At 39.0% G+C, this 15,981-nt stretch overlaps 1 protein-coding gene across 2 annotated transcripts; it reads left to right on the top strand.

The window, feature by feature from the left end:
- The first annotated feature begins 1,713 nt into the window (after positions 1 to 1,713).
- Positions 1,714 to 15,880, top strand: slc1a3a (solute carrier family 1 member 3a). Of its 2 annotated transcripts, XM_086173896.1 has the most exons (11): positions 1,875 to 1,889; positions 2,320 to 2,374; positions 2,464 to 2,655; positions 4,535 to 4,672; positions 10,631 to 10,835; positions 11,052 to 11,094; positions 11,742 to 12,010; positions 12,093 to 12,326; positions 12,666 to 12,860; positions 13,288 to 13,422; positions 14,052 to 15,880. In XM_086173896.1, exons 3-11 carry the CDS (start codon positions 2,472 to 2,474, stop codon positions 14,257 to 14,259), a joined length of 1,611 nt encoding a protein of 536 aa, XP_086030022.1. In that variant the 5' UTR covers positions 1,875 to 1,889; positions 2,320 to 2,374; positions 2,464 to 2,471; the 3' UTR covers positions 14,260 to 15,880. The 2 variants fall into 2 exon arrangements, with proteins under 2 accessions (XP_086030020.1, XP_086030022.1); XM_086173894.1 differs by lacking the exon at positions 2,320 to 2,374 and having other exon boundaries at positions 1,714 to 1,889.
- Positions 15,881 to 15,981: the final 101 nt, after the last annotated feature.

The following is a 15,981-nucleotide window of genomic DNA, read 5'->3' on the forward strand; positions in this document are numbered from 1 at the left end:
CTCATTTTGTCAGTCAGCAAATTTGCAGCCGTAACAAAACAATAGCCTGACGAATGATGGGTTCTTTATAATATTAAACCAGTAAGTGAGTCAGACGTCCTGTGACCGGAGTGTTGAGAAAAGCTGTTAAGCGTGTCGAGGCCCGAGGGATGTCCGAGGGAGATCATAACTGCATTGTTTCCGACTATTCCCTTTCCGTGTGGAGTTTGCATGTTCTCCGCATGCCTGTGTGGGCTTTTTTCTTTGCAGTCCAAAAAAATCGATTAATTGCCCATTGTTGTGAATGTACGAGTGAGTGGTTGTATGTCTCTCTCTGTGTTCTTATGATCCACCGACGACCAGTTCAGGTTAAACCCTACCTCTCACTCAGCGGCAGTTGGGAATGACTCCAGCGCCTCCGTGATCCATTCGATAAGCAATATTTCAAACCCTCCTTATGTTTCTCTGGAATTTGTGAAGTTTCGTCACATACTGACGATGCATTCAGGAAACAAGTGATTTAAAATAGTTTGAAATTCATCTAGGACACCAATTTGCTGAAAGTGGCAGTTCTCTATCTATCTCCAAACTATCTGGATGCAACATAAAAACACAACTAAAAATAACTTGATAAAAGTTTTCAATCAACTAGTTTTCAACTGAGTTACTTTTTACAAGTCTAGTGCAATTATTTTCAAATATTATTTTACAAATACAAATCTTATTTTTCTTCCATCTATTGTGTCTCTCTCTGTGTGTGTGTGTGTGTGTGTGTGTGTGTGTGTGTGTGTGTGTGTGTGTGTGTGTGTGTGTGTGTGTGTGTGTGTCTGGATAATCTGAATACGTGTCGAACAGCTGTATTGTTCAGTTTGGCTGCACACACACACACACACACACACACACACACAAACACACACACACACACACACACACACAGACACTCACACACACACACACACACACACACACACACACACACACACACACACACACACACAAAGTGAATTATAGCACTTTGCTGCCATTTAGCTTCCAGATCATTAATAATTCTGTTTGTGTTGAATCATCCCCCCTCAAAGTTGTTTTGGCCTCGGTGTTTTATCTTTTTATTGTTTTCCTTTACTGTTTCTTTATATATACTTTTCCTCTTCTGTCTCCAAACATGTATTTGTCTATTTTACCTCTTTCATAACCCAAAGCTGCCGTGCACCAGTTGCAACATTGTCACATGGTAAATAATTACCTCATCAAACTACAGGGGTTCAGTTTCCATTGAGTACAGAATGACCACATAAACTTTGAATAGTTTCAATGTAATTGTGACAAAAAATGCAAACTAAAAAAGATGGGCGGGCACGAGACGGGCCTAAATACGTCGACTTATTGATCGATGAGAGGCAAAGTCTCTGTTAACTCCGTCTCCACAGGAATCTCCACTCATGCTGAACTTATCAAGCGTGAAAAAAAGATTTGAAAAGAGGGCTGAGACAGACTGAAGAACACAAGAAGGTCCTTTCTCTTTTTCATGCTTGCAAAGCTCATTATTCCCCAAGTTCCCCTCTGTCTCAAAAGCAACCCCCTCTTTTACCTTACCTCACTTTTTTAGTCTCCGCCCCAGTTCCCAACAACAGCACATTTATGAGTGACTGCCACTAGTTTTTCATCCACTTTCGCACCGCCTCCCTCTGCTCACTGGCCCTTTTATTTCCCCAGTGCTGCCACAGCTCCCTCCTTTCGTCACTCCTCCGCTCTAAGTTTTCTCCCATCTCCTCGGTTCTGATAGCTCACACCAATCAGCTTGCAGCCAAAGAGCTCCTATGTCACCCTCCCACTAACCGAGCTTTAAACCTGAGCCATCCCTTGCTAAACTGAGACATTCATCCAAAGGAAACATTTGCTCAACTCTAAAGGTACAACTTTGATTTTTGTTTTTGTTTCACTACTGAATGTCTAATCTTACCAATGGAACGGCAGCCCAACTGTGCTGTGCATGTGCATAGTTGGACCTTAACTTATTACGGTGTGAGTGTATGCATGTGTGTGTGTGTGTGTGTGTTTAGAGAAAGTGTGTAAGCTTTTGTAATTGTGGGTGCAGCAAATGTCTTTTTCGCTCCTTTCTCACATATTCTGTGATTTGATGGTTACACTGTCCCTTGTTGTTCAGATACTCTGACCATAATTTTCTACCCTTTATCAATTTAGATATGAAAATAGAACTTAATACTATATGATACGCTTTTTGTAAATATCTGGTTAAACACTGAGTGCATTTGGCAAATGTCCATTTTTCTAAACAAACAAACAAACGCAAACTCTTGTGTGCCCCCTTGATGTGAGCAGCCAGAAGAGCACATTCAAAAGTGGCGGTGTAAAAGAATTGGCAAAAGGTTTACAGGTACAATGTGAACAAAGGATGAATCAAGTTCATGGTTCTGGTTTATCGAGAAACTCACACCCTATTTATAACAAATGTGGATATTTCAGGAGAAACCATGACTCAGAGCAATGGGGAGGACCCTCAGAGGACCCAGGGTGGTCTACAGCGGATCCGAGCCGGCATCCAGGCCCGGTCACTACTGGCCAAGAAAAAAGTGGAGAGCATCACTAAAGACGACGTTAAAGGGTTCTTCATGAGAAATGCGTTCGTCATCTTAACTGTTGTTGCCGTTGTTCTCGGTGAGTGAGCCGTTTTTATCATAAAAAAAAAAAATCCCTTTCCCTGCTTCTTTACCTCCTCGTCCCACTTCCAATACGCTTCGACTAACAAGAAAGGAAGGGAGCAAATTACACAAACAGTTGAACCCAGTGGGATGAAAGAAGATGAACTTAGAAGACTGACCATTATTTGACCCCTGCTCCTGACCCTTGACCAATTGCCATTAACCTTTGCATCTTACACAGTAGGAAGTGAACCAGGCCCACCCACAACCGGCACATCTGCTGCCTGGTAGAATTTCACCCAGCTATTAGAGACACAGCTGAATATGACTTACTTCTGACTATTGATTCAGCCACCTGGTCCTGTTTGTGTTTTGATGCTGGAGAGCACGCATAGCATGCTGTGAGAAGTGACATCAAGTATTGTGATAGTTAGGTTTTTGAAGTATATGTGCCGGCTGACTCAGCAGATGAATCCTGTCAGCACATGCATTTTTGATTTTTGCAAAGTTTCCACTTGTAAAATGTAATCCATTGTTTGAATAATAACTTTCAACATTATTTGATGGTGGGCGGCACATTCACCTCGTGTCCGCGTGGGTTTCCACCGCATTCTCCAATATCCTCCCATATTCCAAAAACACGCAGCAGGTTAATTGGAAAAAAAATGGGAAAATTTCACGAGAGTGAGTGAGTGAATGCTGTCTTTGTATGTGGCCCTGCGTTTGACTGGCAACCAGTCCAGGGCGCACCCTGCCCCTCGCCCAATGACAGCTGGGATGGGCTCCAGCATCCCCCAGCGACCCCGAGTACAGAATAAGCAGCTGAAGATGGATGGATGGGTTACTTGATGGTTCACGTCTCCTTCCTATGAGACATAAGAGGACTATTTACGAAGTTAACAAGAGGAAAAAGAGGAAAATTGAGACCTTTTTCTCTTTCCGATGACTCAGTAGTAAAGCTACAAGCTTCGATGTGAACGTGTCCATTGTAAAAGCAAAGGTTCAGTAACGGCATGAGTCATTTCCTTTCTCTTCGGATTAGGTGACAATAGGATGATGCTCTGAAAATTGATATCCTTCCACCTGGCGAAAACCTGTTCACACGCGGTAACATCCAAGTCGGCTCCGAGTTGGTTGACTCTGCAGGAGTCCAGTTTAAAGAAACTCGTCTAAGAGGCTCGTCACTTTTGCTTCTTTGGCACTTCATTTTATTTATTATATTTATTAGGTTAGCACAGCTATTTACCTTTGAGCAGGTTTACCAGCCTCTGGCCTACCTGTATTTATTTGCTAATTTTGGTTGAAGATTTTACTTTACTTTACTCTGTAATTGCATAACTTGTTAATAACAAGATGATGTTGTTTTATGTCATGTCTGAAAACATTGCTCAAACGCACAATGACAACGTTATATAAACTTAAATTATGTAAATTCAGGTGTAATGACAGCTAACAGTGAGTGGGTGAGCATTATTAGGCTGGAAAAGCCTGTATTATTTGTTTCCACAATTCAATCTCCCTGTCTCAATTAAACCCATTCAGACATGGCCACAAAAGAATTGACAAAACAACAGTCACTACTGCTGAGATTTTTAACAAAGTAATCCACCATAAAATATTGATGTCGTACTCACAGTGCCGTATAATATTACTGCCGGGGGGAGAAGGGGGGGGTTGCTATCACATGCTTTCAATTCTCCCGGATCAGGAAGAAGTAAAACAGGTCACTGACCGGACTCATATCATAGTCAAAAAGACGTGATAAAAGATGTTCCAGCATTTATGAATTGGTAATAACGTTGTAGAGATATTCTCATGATATACCCATATTCAAATACAGGAGTTATAATGTGGAGCACATCTGGGATTAACCCTTTTTTTAACTCTTTCATCAGGTATAATATTGGGATTCGCCCTTCGGCCTTACAACATGTCTTATCGTGAAATGAAGTTCTTCTCTTTCCCTGGTGAGCTGCTGATGAGGATGCTTCAGATGCTCGTGCTGCCCCTGTTGGTTTCCAGTCTCATCACAGGTAAGGGTATCAGGATATTTCTGTTCAATTAAGGAGATACATTACTTTAATATTATTATTATTTTAGAGATATACATTAACAAGGTTGTTTTTTTTGCAGTATCCCATCCTTTTACACCGTTGATGCTATCTTTTGTGATTGCTTATTCAAAATGGGAATTATTTATCAATTCCATCAGTATTATTAGCCACTACACCTGGAAATGAATAGAATAGAATATTTGCCTTTATTTGTTTATTTGTTATTTCAATTCAAACAGCTGAAAGTATACAGTGCAGTAGAGATAGGTAAGAAGTTAAGCAGTAGTATAAAAAATATCAGACAATGTAAAATATATAATAACTCATTGGCAAAATGCTGTGCAACAATACTAAGGCAATAGCTAAAATATTTTTCAACTGTTTTTATCTATTTTAGTACAAATGATCCTTGGATACCTAAAAAAAAGTCCAGTCTTCTTGACACTTTGCTCTGAATATATTTCAAACAACTTCAAACCACCTCAAGACCCACTTTGTTCCCAAATCTCTCTTGTTTTTTCTTAACGTCTGCAGGATTTTGACATGTTCTGTCATTATCTTACCAGACTTCAGAGTCTGGAGAGAAGGAACAGTGCAAAATCAGTTTGCACATTTGGATCTGTTATTTCTTTATTTCTTCTCAATCAGGGCCATTACCAGCCTGCAATCACTGATAGAGGTATTAAAGACAGAAGCATTGTTCACAGCCACCGACACACAGAATTATCCACATGGATATAAACTGAGAGTATGATCAAATCTCTGGTCAAGCTCCCCCTTGATGTGCATTTGCAATAAGTGTTCAACAAACCCTAGCAACTGTTTCTCATCACTGTAGGAAAACTGAGGATGCTTCCTCCTGCACTGTTACATGGCTGGGCTTGTAGTTCAGTTAAATATATATGTCTGGGGATAACCAAAATATGATTTCTGAAAGGAGACGCCTCTGGTTAATTCAGAAGGACCATTGACAGGATATAAGGAAAAATGTACTATATACTGGCATTAGTCTAAAATATAATGAAAACATGCACAGCGTTTTGGTCATATGTTTACAGCTATTACCTCACAAACAAAAATAGAACTTTTTGGCAAGTTTCAGCAAAGTGGAGTCTTATGTTGATTTGTGGAAGGATTTATGCTTTCTCACAGGCATGTACATTCTGCTAATAAAATCGTGGATGACATCAGAAAACATTACAAGCACTAAAAACGCCTCACACAGGCTGTCACCTCTGTTTCTTTTCAATAATCCATTTTTGTTATTTCATTTGTGATACACATCCAGACATAGTGGGTTGTTTTCTTTGGAAAGCAAAGCCAAATCGTCTGCATCTTTGGAGAGCCATGCACGCCTTGGATGAAGTACTGCATACTTATGGAATATGTGATTGTCCATAAACATTGCTCAGCAGTTTGGACTCACGAATGTAGGCAGGCTATAATTTGACCACTTGCTCTCAAAGGGCAGTGACTGACAGGGCAATGAACCAGTCTCCGGACGGGAAAGCACAGAGTGATAGTGTATGATAAGACCCTGCTTTGTGCTTTCTGCGGGGCATAACATCAGCACTTACTGACATCATGTCACATGACTACATCTAGAAACCAACAAAGAGTGTTAGTGTGGTGAGAAGTCACACAGTCACATATCTCACATCCTTATTTTTCCATTCTACAGATGCAATGCCAACTCATAATCAAGAGCTCTATCGCTATTTCATGTTCATCCCCAACACACCATGATTTGATTTGTCTGAAGTGGATCACTGCATGAAAAAAATCGTCTGTTTTTTGTAAAGGGTCATCCTCTGTGTCACTGTCTAGTTTTACTTCTTGTCCCTTTTTTTAGTTCTTGTGTTTGTGTGTGTGTGTGTGTGTGTGTGTGTATGTGTGCTTCCCTGCCTGAATGTGGTTCATACATGTGAGGCATTGAGTCTCCGCTCACACAGCATGTCCCCAGTGTGTCTCATCACTCAGGTTTCCACCTGGCCTCACAGGTACACCTGTTACATTGCGTGAAAGTAATTGAAATTTATCTTTGACTCATTTATTGAATTAGTGGGAAATCTGCATCTGAACCACAATATGTGTCTGATCTGCTTCCTTAACATATCTCTGTGTTTCTTAGTTGTTGTTCGATGTATTTTAGGTGTGTTGAACCTCATCATTTATGAAATGAAGAATGTACTTTTAGTTTTTGTATTAATCTTAAAAGCTTTCATATTGTTGCGCCTATTTTGACATTTTGACAGATTCTAGGAAATTTTTCCAGAGATATTCTTCATAGTGTAGGTGCATAGACTACATGATTTGAATGTACTATGTGGATACATTTATGATTATTGCAAATGGATTATGGGTGCATTGTTAGTTTTATCTAGCTCTATTGGTATGTGCCTTGGGATGACCTGATCTGGTTACACCCTGAAAGAATGTAAGCACATTGAATGCCATAAACTCCCAGAAGCTTGCGTTTCAATTCTTTTTAACCTTCAGAATGCAGTTTCTACAGAAAGCACATGGGATACACTTGCAATTCTGGTTGGGAAATCTAACTCATTGCCTGACACAAATGTAGTCTCTACTTTATGAAGTGATTTATGGACTTTATGTGGCTGAGAATACAATCAGCTTACTTTGACCTCAAATGAAAATTAATATCCATGGGCGGAGATGACTCTAGATATCCGACATCAACTCGCCAGACGCGAGTCCACAAAAATTTGCATACTGACTGCAATACTGAAAAAAGGTGTCTAAGTCGTCCATTGAAGCTCTGCCTAGTTCTTCTAGTCGATCACTTGACCCTTTCCTCAGGAATCACGGTCCGTATTACTTCTGCAATGCCTGTGTATCAACCATCCCCGGGCTTCCTTACAGGTGGGTCAACACCTGAGGTGTGATACAATATGTAGTGGAGACAGATGGTGATTTCCCACTCTTGTCTTAAATGGTGTTTTACAGAGTAGAAAACATGCATGCTGACAGCAGCGATGGCAGGCCAGCTGGTATGATCAAATTACCGTTTCTCAATAACCTCTAATGTACAAAGTGCTTCAGTTAAACTTCAGTTATGGCAACATTTTACTCAAGAGCAATGATTTTTTTACATGATAGTCTGTGCAAAGTGGTATAATCTGAAGATGATTTGTATGGAAGTTAAACTGGAAGGACCAAACCCTAAGATCAAAAATTATCTATCTATCTATCTATCTATCTATCTATCTATCTATCTATCTATCTATCTATCTATCTATCTATCTATCTATCTATCTAGATAGATAGATAGATAGATAGATAGCTCAAATATATACATACACACACACATATTTGTATGTGTGTGTTTATGTGTGTGCGTATGTATATATATATATATATATATATATATATATATATATATATTTTTTTTTTTTTTTTTTTAATTAAATGATTTCTTTTGTCTCCTATACAAAGAACAACTGCACAACATTATATGGTTTTTGTCCTTTTCAGTCTGTCATAATTTAGGCTGTCAGAACTTTTTGGAATTAAAGCACCTAGTGTTTTAAGGCAGTCCAAGAATTGCAGTAACAGTAATTTCTTTGCCGATTAGGCCTTCGAGTGCCACTGTAGAGTGACTTGTTTTGTCTAAACAAAGGTTCAAAATTCCAAGTTCAAACCAAACAGAAACATGAGCATTAAGAAGCATTTTCCCTTTTTTTTACAAAGTTGTCTCAAGCAATACATTGATTATGAAATAGCCGACAGCTGATCACCAGTTTAACTGTTGAAATCCAGAGACAAGTGAATGAAGACCTCTTTCGCCTCTCTTGAGTGTCTCAAGATTCAACTTCCCCCTTTGAAAATAGGTCTACTTCTGTGTTTGATGAACATTCCACATATGAGAAAGTAAGTCATTCCTCCCGCTCTCCTTCAAGCTCGGTTCTTTCGTCTCTTTCAAAGGATGGAATTGGTGAGGCTGTGACTGCGTTGCCCGGACAACAGGTTGGGGATCATTGTGTGCAGGACTGACTAAGTCAACAAGTTTTCCCAGGGCTGTCAGGAAAGGAATAGGAGGAGAAACCAAAGAAGGGGGAGATGGTGAAAAAATGGGAAGGGTGGGGGGTCAAGAATGGTGGTGAAAGAGGATTGGAGCAATAAGATCAGTGTGTAAGAAAAAGAGACAAGGGAATCAAGATGTGGGGAGGAGGGGGGGAAAGGGGGGCGTGGGGCTCCCTGAAACTCTCAGGTTGTGATAGAGGGGTGGTGCAGAGAGGAGTTGAAGAATTTGCGGGTAGGCACAAAAGGAGGGATGACAAGGGGATGAAGAGGATCAAAAGGAAATGGGTAAAAACCCAAGTCCAGGGCATGTTGAGACAAGAGGGACAGAGAGGTCCAAAGCAGGGCCACAAGGTGCACAGTCACACAATCTAGCAACCACACACACTCTCATACACACTGTCAATGAGCTACATATGAAAAGAACTCATAAATCTCCCATTGCACAAAGCCTGCTTTGCCTTGTATCCCTCTGAATGACGATAATTGCCATAATAGGACCTGACACTTTGAAAATACAACGCTACTGTCGTGCCTTTGGAGCCAGCTTGTCTGTTTCCAAATCCGGTCGTCTGAATGGCAGTATTTCTTTTGCTGCTATTATCCTTGCAAAGTCTATTTTACGCTGTTAAAGCTTTGCAGGACATTTTAGCCTCCAGGCTTGGAGAGTCCATGAGAATTCCTTCTGGCTTTCAGAAGACTTTGAAATATTTCTTGGCAGTGGCAAATTTCTACCTAAACATCACCATTAGCAAGAAGCAGTAAGCATTTAATGTATTAACTATTATTCGTGCATTCTTAAACCAAAGGTAGCTTCTATTTGACAAAGAAAAGTACCCATGATAGTACCCACGTTTTCTTGCTTCAGTGCATATAATGATTTTTCACAGGATATAGCATATCATTCAGACTTATCAAGTATATAAGATTCTTTCGGTATTTGTTTTTCTTCTGCCGCTACCTTCATTCCAGTAGAAATATGTAACCGTACCACAACAGTCAGTTGAGCTGAGATTGTGAATCTTTTTGTGACCACAATGGACATCTATCGCTGTTGGATGCATTACGGCAAAGGCAGCAGTTTGAATAATGCTAAAACACAAAATGACCACTCTTTTCTTTGATGGTAAACCTGATATGTTTTCAAAGTATTTCTTTGTGGAACTAAGTTATACAGAATTTTATAAAAAGGTTGTTCTTGGTTGCTCGACAATAAGTGTTGCCTTTTCAGCGGTTAAGGTCATAGTCAGATTGTGTATCTCATGACTCTTTGTTCTCAAAGATACTTATCTGAATAGGTGTATTCCACCCTGTGTAATAACACTCCTTTTCCCAGGCAATCCTGATTCCCACAAAGATGGAAGACATTTAGATATGTTTTAAACATTCATTTAGTCCTGACATCATTGTAAATTATTAACTCTGTGATCCCTGCATGCTACCTGAAGCATAACTTACCAGGGTCGATACACCTGTATGAGCATTTGTTTTCATCTCCTATACATATTATCCAACTAATTTCTTTTTTTTTTTTTTGGTAATACTATACTAGTCATAACACAACAATTTAACATGAATCTAACATTACTCAGAAAGTAAGCGATGTATCCTAGAAATTAATTTTGGGAGTATTCAATTAATTTCTTCATCTGTATGAGTTATAGTGTGATTTTTCAAGGTTCCACATGATTTTGTGTTTGCCTACAGCACTGTTGCTCCATCTAAAGGAGGACTGTGGAACATCTTCTGCACATGCACCCTTGTCCTTGTGCATAGCTATCCACACTCCGAGAAGGGGAGTGTAGATATTGGTCGATATCTACTTATTCTTTTATGTAGTTGCATCATAATCTATTTCGCACTTATCAAGTCAAATGTTTGACATGTTCATTTTAGGTATGGCTGCTCTGGACAGCCGTGCCTCCGGTAAAATGGGCATGAGGGCGGTGGTCTACTACACTACTACAACTGTCATCGCTGTGTTTATCGGGATCGTCATGGTGCTCATTATTCATCCTGGGAAAGGATCGAAGGATGAGTTTACCAAACAGCAGCAGATTGAGCAGGTTAGCCCTGCTGATGCTTTCCTGGATCTTATCAGGTACCTGCACAGACTCATAAGATATATAAGAGGAGTATCAATATGAATATTTCTTTCATGATTCACAGTCAGGGACGTTTAGTCAACACTATTATTGTGATGGCTGTGTGACACTTTAGCTATACCTTGATATATTTGCCAGGGACCAAAGACATTTGATATAAATTGCATCAGATTTTATACATAAATATCAACAATATTGTGCTGTTTTTGCAGAAACATGTTCCCCCCTAACCTTGTGGAGGCTTGCACCAAACAGGTACCCCACATGTTAATTATCTCTTCCATTTTCCTGTTGAATAATTTTGAAAATATAAATAATTTCTAAGAATTTCATCTTTTATACTCCTGCCTCTCGTTATTCTTTAAAATTTCTCATCTAATAGTGTCGTCTGTGCACATTGCACTGAAAAGAGATTGCTGTTGCAGCAAACATTATTTGATCATATAGCCAGCAATGAAATCAAAGGCTGTAATATAAAAGAAATATGGAATATTTTTTTTGTTTAACTGAATACAGTTCAGTTAAATTGTTTTTGCGGCACTGCTACTGCAATGAATCAAAACAAAGCCCATTTATAAATTACTGTACATGTGACTTCAAGATTATGTTTTGAATTACCTATAAATAACAGGCATCCCATCCTGCCTGTCTTGGTTTAATTTAAGAGAAACTGAATTCCAGGCTGTATGCAAAAGTTGTATTATCCAAATCTAACATCCTTCTTAATTTATAGAATAGAATAGAATAGAATAGAATAGAATAGAATTTATTCCAAATCTGGGAAATTATAATTAGATAGAGGAAAGTCTCATTACAAGTTACAGACATCTCCTATTCATATACTTAAGTCTTGACCAAGGTGGTTCTGAACATCTGAAAAACAAACTTCATCTTTTTTCCAGTTCAAGACACACTACGCCAAACGAGTGGTTTACGTGAAGGTGACAGTGAATGATACGCTATTCACACTCAATGGCAGCCAGGCGATTTCACGGGAGGAGATGATTCCAGTAGCGGGCACAGTCAATGGAGTCAACGCTCTGGGCCTGGTGGTATTCTCTATGTGCTTCGGTCTTATCATTGGGAGCATGAGTGAACAGGGGCAGCCTCTGAAGGACTTCTTTGACTGTCTCAACGAAGCAATCATGAGGCTTGTTGCCATAATCATGTGGTAAGTATGACGGGAAAATTGCTGGTAAAATGGATTCACTTGCCTGAAGATGTGGCATGAGTAACCTGTTTTGATGATTTAGGTATGCCCCTATCGGAATCCTGTTCCTAATAGCTGGAAAAATCGTGGAGATGGAGGATATCACAGCCATGGGTGGCCAGCTGGGCATGTACACGGTGACGGTGGTTTGTGGCTTGCTCATCCATGCCACCATTGTCCTGCCAACGCTCTACTTTGTCATCACCAGGAAGAACCCATTCGTATTCATTGCAGGGCTTTTGCAGGCACTCATCACTGCAGTGGGAACATCCTCCAGGTCTGCAATTCTATTACCTTTAATATAATTTCGAATATTGTATTGTGACTAGAACCATAAGTTATGGTATATCTTTCGAATTTTTGGCAATTATGGTTAATCTTAGTTAATCGATAAGGGTCATCTTTGAATAGTTGTGAAGATTCAATGAAAATGAAATCGCCATTTGGCTTTTTGCCACCTGTTTAGGCTATTATGTTCATTTAGTGCAGCACACACTGCTGATGGTTGAGGTCAGTATGATCACTACATGACCTGCTGGTGTTAATGTAGTCAAAGACAATAAGACCGCTTCTGTACTTTACCATCATCCTCCATTTTTCTTCCGTTGTCATTTAGTTCAGCCACTTTGCCGATCACTTTTAAATGCCTCGAAGAAAACAACAAGGTGGACAAACGAGTGACCCGGTTTGTACTCCCTGTGGGTGCCACTATAAACATGGACGGCACGGCGTTGTACGAGGCCCTGGCAGCCATCTTTATTGCTCAGGTGAACAATTATGACCTGAACTTTGGACAGATTCTCACCATCAGGTATGGTATTAGGACATTGTGATTTATCTTCTGCTACATTGATTCATAGAAATGACTTCATTCATGTCAAAAAAATTCAGCATGACAATTATTCATAACTTTCTGGATAACTTGAGTACCAAAATGATTCTGGCCTGTGAACTTTCTTTGCTTTTTTTATGCTGTCTGTAAGAATACTTTTTTCTTGAAAGCTGGAATACTACTTACGGCAGAATACGCCATCCATTTCCAAACCACTTACTCACCTATTTTAAATAGTTGTGTGCAGTATTTCAGTCAAAGTAATTATTTCTTGCCATTGTCATTGTTTCACTCATTCTGAGGGGTATCAGCCTGAGTGGATGAACAAATAGTAATGAAAAGTTTTGAACATTCAAACTTGCATTTATGTTTTTTTGCTCCTTTTCTCCTTTTTTTGTTATGCAAGCATCACAGCCACGGCAGCAAGTATTGGAGCAGCTGGAATCCCTCAGGCAGGACTGGTAACCATGGTGATAGTACTCACGTCTGTAGGTCTGCCGACTGATGACATCACACTCATCATTGCAGTTGATTGGTTCCTGTAAGTATGCCTTTTCCTACAAAATATAAATATATTCAGAAAAAAAAAAACATATTCCCTACAAAAGTGAGTTGATTGCATTCGAAGATCCCACAGCCAGCGAAACCAGGGACATTTTAATAGAAATGAAGGAGTTTAGTGATGAAGAATTAGAGCAAAGAATGGTTCAGTCCGGTTTTACTTTTAAATGCATTACATTGGAAAGTTTGGATATAAAGAACATCTTCAAGCTGCACACTTTTTAAATTCAACAATTCTTAGTCCATCTGCTTTTTATTTACATCAAAGTACCACTTCCTGCCTTTCTGGTTGTGTCCCCAGTGTTTTGGGGACGGCCTGGATCAGATTTAAACCTAGCCTCAACCCCCCATTCTCTTCCGACACACACACATACACACACACACACACACACACACACACACACACACACCACGCATGTATACACACGCACAAATTTCTTTTTATGTCTTTGTGTACATACATTTGATGTTTGCCAGATGGGTTTAATGTAGAGTGACCGCTTCCCCCCAATTTTTCACTAATTTATGTTTTGTACCACATAAGTGTAATTATAAGTGCTTGTATCTTATTCCATTCGCCTTGCCAATTATATTTTTCATTTTACGCAGGGACCGATTGCGCACGACCACAAATGTCCTGGGTGACTCCATCGGTGCTGGTATAGTGGAGCATCTATCTCGCCATGAGTTACAGAATAAGGATCCAGAGGTGGGGAACTCTGTCGTAGAGGAGGCAGACAAGAAACCTTACCAGCTCATCTCCCAGGAAAATGAATATGAGAACGAGAGGCCTGTTGTCAGTGAGACCAAGATGTAAGAAGGGCTGATTAGTTAGGGGTTGCCTAAATTGTTACGGAAAGTGTCTCTCTCCCATATTGAATCATATTATGTATTGCAATTTAGCTTTTCTTGATTGCAAAACATCCCTTTCACAAATTCTGGGAGCTTGTCATTCTAGTGGCAATCTCAAAAAAAAAAGAAGAAATAAATGATCTTTTTACCTGGTTATTTAAAGCAAGTCTGCAACAGGGATTCTAAGAGTACTACATGTATCCTCCTTATCTTGACAGCTGTTTACTGTTGCGAGTGAAGCATTCTAGTTTGACGGTCTGAGCAGTGCATACATGCCATATTCAGCCCCTCTCTGAACTGTGATGACAAGTGTCACCCACTTGCTGAGTATTGCTCTATGTCTGGATACCACAGCAGTTTGTGATTCAAACATGAAGTTCTTCTGGCTATAATATAGTTGTTTTTATTTTTCCCTCTGGTGTTGTATGTATGGAAAAATGAATGAAGTCTGGGAGAATATCTGGATACTGTGAAAAATTTGATACCATGCATATATATACTGTGACCAGGGCGACTTCTTTGGGAGAAAAAGCTGTCTATTTACAGACTTTTGTACAGATATCAGTAGCTTTATTTTTAAATTCATTTAAGATGTTTTCAGGCAAAGTTTTAGCAAAAGCTATTAATTCTGTCATGCAAATATACAAAACACTTCCCTTTCCCCCCCTTCTTAAATAAAACAACTTACATTGCGCAACATTTTACTTTGGAAATAATTTTAAACGATCCAAAAACTGTGAACCAAAAATGGCTCCGCCATGTTTGTTTCTTTTTAAATTCACTTTGCAGGGATTTTGAACTTTAATAGAATCTGATTTTTTGACCAAAAAGAGATTACTTCTGATTGATTTAATTAAATACAGATATCAAAACCACTCTATTCCAAAGAATTAACAAGGAAACACAATAATGTGATGTCCTTTTTAACAAAGATCGCAAAAAAATTGCCTCTATTTAACAATTGATAATACATGTCACTAAGTCAAATCTATGACACTGAGTCTTACATTGTTATAGGAATATCCGCCTTTTCACATTCATTGAAATAATAAACTGCATTCTCTCTGTTTTTTTAAGTGATCACTGTAATTCAAATTGTTATTTTTGTGTCACAAGGAAATGTAAGGCTTAACCCTTAGGATTTAATATGGATTTATGTGGTTTATTCATCACATTTTACAGCCAGTCAAGAATATGTAGGTGCTGCTTGGGGGTTGAACTAATTCATTATACACAAAAGATGTAACATTTATGTAGATGTTTTGTATTGAATAAATATTGTATTGATTAAAATATCAGTGTGTGAATACAGAAGTATAGATAAAAATGGACATTCATTGTAGTTTAACTGTGAGATGTTTTTGAAATTAACGTCCATTCCTTTGGTAACAGTAATTGAATGAATATAATGGCCAATGTAAAGGACCAAATTTTGAGGAAATTGTATAGTCTATGTTTACAGCTGCTGATGTCACCTTGGAATGACCATTTCTCTCCCTCTCAAAATACAAAAACATACGCACAGACTGACCTATTTGTAGTACTTTTATCTTGCATGGATGTTTTTAAATAAAAAATGGTAATATCAGTGTTTATGTATTTGTGGTTTCATTTCAGACGTGTGGTTTAGAAGCACATTCATTTTTGCTATATTAGTATCATATGTGTTTACATCCCAGTCCAACTG

This window comes from Fistularia commersonii, chromosome 26 (assembly GCF_037954325.1).
Source record: "Fistularia commersonii isolate RoL2024-O1a breed Wild chromosome 26, RoL_Fcom_v1.0, whole genome shotgun sequence".
Taxonomy (NCBI): domain Eukaryota; kingdom Metazoa; phylum Chordata; class Actinopteri; order Syngnathiformes; family Fistulariidae; genus Fistularia; species Fistularia commersonii.